Consider the following 7,765-nt stretch of genomic DNA (forward strand, 5'->3'; position numbering starts at 1 on the left):
AAATAATGATATTTTATAGGTATTATGTACATTTCTAGGCATTTAAATGTATCCAAAGTGCCTTAAAAATGTGTATTTTCTGACTGTGTTTAAGCAGTGTATCTTTTTTCTGCAGATATTTGAGAGCAAATGAAGTTTCTTTACATGTTTTATACCTAAAAATCATCGCGTGGAGATAATTATGAATCCAGAGTGTAAACATGGCAACCAACAAATCTTTAATGAATCAAAAAGAACGAGCACTTGTTTTATTTCCAGCCTTCAGTGTTTTATTTAAGAGTAGCTGTCACGTTATTGAAGTGTATCTTTATTCATGAATCAGAGTATACAGGTTAAACTGATAACAACAGACTTTATCTGAGTGTTAAATGTTTCATGCGTTTATTATTAAGCTTTTTGCCCACAACAAGCGTTCACTCTTTATTGCCTTAGAAAACAGAGCAACAACTCGGCACTTCCAGGCACACCTGAAGCTCTCCGGTCTTCAGATTTCCGTGCTCAGTCCCGGTCGAGCTCAACCAACCTGCCGGTACGCAGCGTTGCAATCATCTTTTAATTTTTGACCCCTGTCAAGCAGACGCCCCTGAAAACTCTCCTCCTCCTCCTCCTCTTCCTCCTCTTCCTCCTCCTCCTGTTGCCTTCCTCGCTGAAGCTTTCAGGAAATGAAGTTGGTTTGTGGGATGATGCTCTCCACTTTGTGATCCGCAGGGTTTGCTGATGCCTCGTAGTTACAGATCGTCACCTCATGTCTGTGAGCCTAAAACAACCCAGACAGAGAGACAAGCTGACTGACAGCACAGACATTTATAAATAGTGTTTCAGGTTAGAGTTAATAAATTAAAAGAAAGACGGGGCTAAAGAGGGAGAAACAGCTCGTTATACACTCATAAAAGACCGTGAATTTTTATTTTCATTTTGTGTCTTTGTTACCATGTAAACTGAATTAATTTAAACATAATGGGAGACCTGCTAAAAAGTTGACCCTACCAGGGCTGCAACTAACTAAGTAACTAACTAGAATAATCTAGAGATTACTTTCCCATTTGGTTTATAAAATGTCAGAAAATAGTGAAAAATAACAAGTCAAATTGCTTATTTTGTCTGACCAAAGATATTGAGTTTACTATCACAGAAGACAAAGAAAAGCAGCAAATCCTCACAGCTGACCACAAAATGTTTGCCATTTTGCTTAAAAAATAATTTTAACAATTAACAGATTGTAAAAATAGTTTTGACTTAATAGTTTGATTAATTGACTTAATCTATTGATCGATTCAGCCCTAGAACCCGCTAAGCACATTGCACTCGATGCTGCTCTGACACTATAAAATATAATGTACATAATATGTTTTACACATTGTTTCACATTCTTCCATTTTAAATGCTTTAGCGCAGCGGTTCACAAAGTTGCTCCTGTCATTCCGCGCCACCGTTCTCCCAGACAAGTAAACCGATTTCATTTTAACAACAATATTGGGAAAACTGAATCAAACAAAATGAATCAAGCAGCATTTTTAAGAACATGAACTGCATGTTTCTTTTAACACATGTTCCTCATTGTTTTCAGTTATCCAAATGAAAAATAAAAAATAAAAACACTTTGCCCAAACTGCCAGAGGTTTTAGACATAAAAGCAACGCGGATATCCTGCTATTCTGACAGTGAACTTGAGAGCGAGACGTCTTCATATTTTGGATTTGGATCGTCACCTGTTTCACTTTTCTTCCCCGTCAAAAACTGTCCAATGAAACTGAATTTTGACAGCATCAGAGCACCATTGTTTGTTTGTCGTTTCCAAATGATCAGATTAATTTAAATTTTTTTCAGCTTCGCGTTTTTCCTCCTGGTCATATACAATACACAATGGCTCTATGCCTCCCCAGTGGGACCCATCCCCAGTTTGGAAACCACCGAGAGCGACTCTCCACCCAAATACTCCATCCAGCCTGTGAACCACATCAAATAAAACTGCTGTCTGTCTGAAAAGCCCAGACATCAAGCCTCAAGAGAGTGACAACAAAGATTCAAAGACCTTAAATGTAGCAGAAAGTACAAACAACTGACCCAACTGTACGGCTGCATGCTTGCAACATGCATGATGTTTGCTATTCTAAGCTGTGGGGCAAAATGGCAACACACGACGCACGAGTAGGAACATTCAGCGGCGATTTAATCACACAGGAAGACAGAAATAATATTCAAAATAATGACGGAAAATGTCTTTTTTTTTTATAAAGCTACAGTGAACGCGAACTGTTTGGTGTTCATTTAAAAAAGAATAACAAATTCACTTTGTGAATAACAAAACAACTGCTTCGCACCAACTGACAGACACGAAAAGACTCTTGGGGATCGAAGGGAAACTGAGTAACGCCAGACAGATACCAAAATATTTTGGGAAGGAATCTGCTGCCCTCGGGATAAACTGATTAGTCAAAATAATATCTCCTTTCAGTGTAGTTAAAATATGACACACACACACCCAAATCAACCATGGAAGAGCTGGAAAAAGGCTCGAAACACTCAGTGAGGGACTTGGGACTAAATTCCTAAATGTAGGAACACGTAGAAGAAACATTAATGACAGCGTCTGACTGAAAGAATATTCACTTGCTGCCAGTTCATTAGGTACACCGAGCTGAAACTAATGCAGTCTAATACAACCGCTCTGCAATAAATCCTACCTTCATGAAGGTTATACTGTTCAGTTTTTGTTCAAGCTGTTGTAGAGACGTGTTGATTCGACTTTATGGCTGTAGTTTGCAGTGCTGTTTACTGTATTGTGTTAAACTGAGAGGGGTTTCTAACATTTTGTTTACCCTCATTGATACAGTGATATCTAGAACATTATTATGGTATTTTAGATGATCAGAGGACAAAGACAGGATTCAGCAGACTGATGTTTCTTTTAAAGTCTGACCTCTGAGTATTCTCCCCTCAGACCGATGTAGTAGACCCTGGTGCTCTCTGCTCCAAAGTTCTTCGAGATGTGGATGGAGAGGTGCTGAACATTGGAAAAACGAGCGATCCTGGAAATAATGACACAACGGGAGACACTTCAGTTTGAGACAACAGCCTGGAAATTAAATTCAGACTCAAAGGAAGCAACACTGAACCGTCTGTGTCTGAGAAACCAGGATCATAGGAGGAATCAAACATCCTGAGCCATGGCCATGTTGTGTGTGTGTGTTTGTAAATATCATAGAAACTCATACACACGCATACAAGTGGAGACAAGCATGACTTACTGAGACAAAACAGAAAGAAAAAACAGAGAGAGTTGGTTCCACTTGTGTTTTGAACGCTTCTCTGACCAGATCACAAAGATTGGATTTCAGTGCATCATGTCACTGTGCGTCCAGGATTTGCCCATGATGCATCTTACATACGAGCTACATTATTTAATCACTTCTCTGTCGCCATCTTGAACCGTGAAAACTGCCTGGAATATCAATCAAATCTAAACAAAACAAAAAAAACGTCATTCTGGTGCAGTCACTTAAAGCTAAATCATGTAACATTTGTGGCAATAAAAAAAGGTACAATCAACAGTGCATTTTAAAATGTGTATTTTATGTTATCAGTCTTTGTTTGTCGGTGACATGTGTGTTGGCTGCTGTAGGCTTTTCAGCAACCATCTTCCTTGTAAGCTTGGTCTGCAGTGAGCTGGTTGTGGCTATCAGTGACTAAGCCAGCAGACTTACCAACAATGACAACAACTAAAAACGGAAGAAAACTAAAGAACAAGTGTTTAACAAGACAAAAATATATGACTTTCTAAACTGCACACTTCTTGAGTGCACCACCTGCTCGATCAGCGCCTGAAGCAGCTTGTTTGGATGCCTCAAACTCAATGACACCTCATAAGACAGATGGAAAGTGTTGATTTGGGAAACTGACGGGACAAACAATTCCTGCTTGAAGGTAGAAAATTGCCGAGGTGATAAAAAACAAAAAACTCTTCACGCTCTCACTTTGTCGGGTACTCCAGCTCAGCGACAGGGTCTCTGTTGAGTCTGAAGGCTTGTTCGGGTTCTCTGCCGGTGTCGTCGAAGGACATCTGAGGGATGTTCTTGTACCTGGAGTGAAAAAGAAGTGAACGTCATGAAATCACTGCCCTCTAGTGAGGGAAGAGACAGGAGCACTTTAACTGCAGATCAGTTTCTTATTTTAATGGGACTCAGCCAAACACTCCTTTTTGTATAATGCAGACCAGGGCTATTCAATTACAAAACCAAGGAAATGTAGATGGGCCAGACATTTACTGCAGCCTTTTTAAAACCTTTTTCTTTTTTTGTTTTTGGTAATGACAAATTTTAAACAAATGCAAATTAGTCACAAAAAATAGCAGGTGTTTGGAGATGGCGGTAAAATACACAAATACTTGCCCGTCCAGGCAGGATTAAACTGACGGTTTTCATTGTCAAATTTCCGTTTCAGGGTTGACAAAGACACATTTTCAGTAGAGCTCTTCCCTACTTGTGACTGTCAATAGCCAGATGTTTTGACGGTCGGAGCTCACATGAGAAAACGTTGGTTTGTGAAAGATATGATTGGCGGCGTCGCTACATCTGTAAACATCCTGCCCGATCGGTACTGCGCATGTGCAACTCTCAACAGAGATGAGGAGGAAGCGAGATGGCTCACTCGTTAGCTGCTTCCATGCACTTTATATGTACTTCACTTATTTTGTCATATCTCAGATTTATGTATGCTGGGCCACTCGGAGGTTGCTGCTGGGCCGGATGTGGCCCGCGGGCTGCCAACTGAATAGGCCTGATGTAGACAATGAATTTATAAATAAAGATTTGGTGTCCTGGTGGCCAAGGGGGTTTAAGACGCTGACCATGTAATTGCAAAGTCCCCGGTTCAAATCCGGCTGGGTTTAACTCTGTTACCAATCAAAGAAGCCGTGACGGACACTCACAGTCGTATCTCGGCGGGATGAGAGTCGTCATTTTCTCCAGAGATGATGAGGCCTTTCAGCTTCACGCTGCCTGTAAAACTGAAAGAGATGACACATAGTTCCTTCGCTGATATCTTTGACAAAACAGGGTGAAAATCACAGAGACAGGGCAAAAAAACAAAAAAAAAAAAAACAGGACGCTGTGAAAGACGAGAAGAAAGCAGAAGCTGTCACAAGAGATGAATGGTGAATTATTGAAAACCAAAAATGAAATTAGAAACCAAAATCGAAAGAAAAAAAACTTAAAGAGTCCATCTTATTTTTATTATTGGTGAAGAAGAACCTGGTTACCAACTTACACACCAACACATTTCATAATAATAAGAGCAGTCTCAGACTGTCCTCCTGCACTTGTGTCTACAAATATGCTTTTTTAAATAAACACAGGCAGGAAAGCATAAAATGTCTCATACAGCAGAAAAGGTTAAAGTTCAGGCTAATTATGACGACGATGATTTTAGGACTCACGGGATGTTGAACAGCAGCTCTTCATCTGCGTCGCTCTCGACATACTGAAAGAATGAGAGACAAAGGAGTGTGAATCCTTTCCGAGTAATCACAGAGTCGCAGCAGCAATGAAACCAACGCTATCAGGTTGTGATACTGGTTCGACTGGTTTTTGACCCAGTATGAGCAATCAGAACTGGACATTATGAAAAAATAATCTTTTTAACAACCAAACTTTCCTCCAATAGATCACAATATCGGTTTAGGCATGCAAGATGTCAAGTGGACTGTGTTATATTATGTAGAACTGAAAGAATTAGTCGATTAATTGATTAGTCGGTCAGCAGAAAATTAAATGGCAACTAGTTTAATTATTAATTCCTTATTGATTAACTCAATATACCAAATATTCTCTAGTTTCAGCCTCTCAAGTATGAGAATGTGCTTATGTGATCGCAAAATCAATAATGTATTTTTGGGTTTTGGACTGTTGATCAATTTGAATAAGTCCCCTTGGGCTCTGGGAAGATGTTACAGGCTTTTTTCACTATTTTCTGACATTTTATAGACAAACCGATTAATCAGCTAATCAAGAAAATAATCTGCAAATGAATCCATAATGAAAATTGATTGAAAATGATTATTTTTCACGTGATTTTGCCAACATTTGCCATATTGTCATATACCGGTTTATTCATATTTTTTAATTATTATTATTAACACCATGATTATGATTGCAACAGTGGTGGAATACGTATTCAATTGAGTAAAAGTACCAGTACAACAATGTAAAAATACTCCATTACAAGCAAAAGTCCTTTACTTGTCCTACTTAAGTAAAAATATTAAGTACTTTTTCTGCAAAAAAGGACCATATTATTATTCTATATTAATATTATTATATATTACACAATATGATTAATAGTGATGCTTCAATGGGTAAGTAGATTTTCACTGTTGCAGGTGTTCATGGTTGAGCTAATTTTAACTGCTTTATCTACAATAAGGTAGTTTAATCTGTAACAACACATTGCATTTCATAAACTCATCACGTGTTTTTTTTATGTCAAATCTTAATCTGAAAAGTAACAGTTTCTCCTCCTTGTCCTCTGTTTTCACTCCGGCTTCTCTGTGCTGGACCATCGATCCAGCATCCTCTTATATGTTTACAATCTATAATATTGTCATCCTGATTGTCCATACTGTAATTTTACTATGTTGGTCGATTCTGTGCGAACATCTACTGCATGTCCTCCCCCAGGAGGGATCCCTCCTCTGCTGCTCTTCTTGAGGTTTCTTCCATTTTTCCTTGTTAAAAGGGTTTTTTGGGGGAGTTTTTCCTGATCCGAATCGTACTGTGCTGATTGTAAAGCCCCTTCAGGCAAATTTGCGATATTGGACCTTATAAATAAAGTTTACTTGACTACAGCTGTCTAATAAAAGTAAAAGAGTACAATATAATTGCCTCTTAACTGGATTAGTGGTATAAAGTAGCATAAAATAAATAAATAAATGTACTCAGTTACTGTCCACCATGCTGCCCAAACTGATGCAAGGCTGGACTTTATTCTAAGCAGCCTCATGTGATTTGTCAGCCTCAGTGATGTTAATAAAGTTTTGTTTTAATAACTGCGCAGCGCCACAGACGCAAACACCTGTGTACCTGCTGTCTGTAACAGGGGGGGACAAAGGCAGGATAACTGACCGGGGGAGCGGCTCTGCACGGCCGTTACCTTGTCCCGCTCGTTCCGCTTATCCCACGGTTTGAACACCAGCTTCCCATCTCCGTCTCTGCTCTCGTTCAGGCACTGCAGCTTCTCCAGGTCGATCCGCCGGTACAGCCCGTACTCCAGGCCCCTCTCCGCGGGCTCGTGCTCCCCCTCGCAGCCGCAGCCGTGCCCGTGACCGTGCCCGGACATCGTGGAGCTTAAAAAAAAAAATCCCCGGTGCTTTCCGTTACAGCTAGCTCGGACAAAGAGAAGTAGCTCGTCCGGCAAGTTTTCGGAAAGTGAGACGCAAGTTTCACTTCGCAGCCTGAAGCGAACCGACTTCTGTGTCAAGCGAACCGAAGTTAGAACGGTTCTTCCGGTTCTAGATTTCAGAATAAAACAACCTCTTTGTCTAAATGTATTAAAGCAGTGCTACTATGAGCAATCATATAAGTGGCTCGGTCCTGTTTATCTGGCCTTAGATAAAGACAAAGTGGCGTTAGGAACTGAAACCATCATTGGGAAAATGTTAAATGAAAACAGACATTTTAAAAGAAAAAATGAAATTGGAATTAAATACAAATAACCTGCAATAAGCTCTGTTACTCTGGAGGAAAAAAAAGTAAGATTATTTGGATTGTTT

The 7,765-nt window shown here is 39.6% G+C and overlaps 1 protein-coding gene across 1 annotated transcript; it reads right to left on the reverse strand.

Annotated features, from left to right (window-relative positions):
• Nucleotides 1-246: 246 nt before the first annotated feature.
• On the reverse strand, nt 247-7,484 carry pithd1 (PITH (C-terminal proteasome-interacting domain of thioredoxin-like) domain containing 1). The gene is made up of 6 exons (XM_044171917.1): nt 7,147-7,484; nt 5,435-5,478; nt 4,928-5,005; nt 3,975-4,079; nt 2,921-3,029; nt 247-757 (listed from the first exon to the last, which is right to left on the reverse strand). The coding sequence occupies exons 1-6, from the start codon at nt 7,330-7,332 to the stop codon at nt 656-658; spliced, it is 624 nt and encodes a 207-aa protein (XP_044027852.1). The 5' UTR covers nt 7,333-7,484; the 3' UTR covers nt 247-655.
• Between the last annotated feature and the right edge of the window lie 281 nt (nt 7,485-7,765).

Source organism: Siniperca chuatsi, linkage group LG17 (genome assembly GCF_020085105.1).
Source record: "Siniperca chuatsi isolate FFG_IHB_CAS linkage group LG17, ASM2008510v1, whole genome shotgun sequence".
In the NCBI taxonomy this organism is placed as follows: Eukaryota; Metazoa; Chordata; class Actinopteri; order Centrarchiformes; family Sinipercidae; genus Siniperca; species Siniperca chuatsi.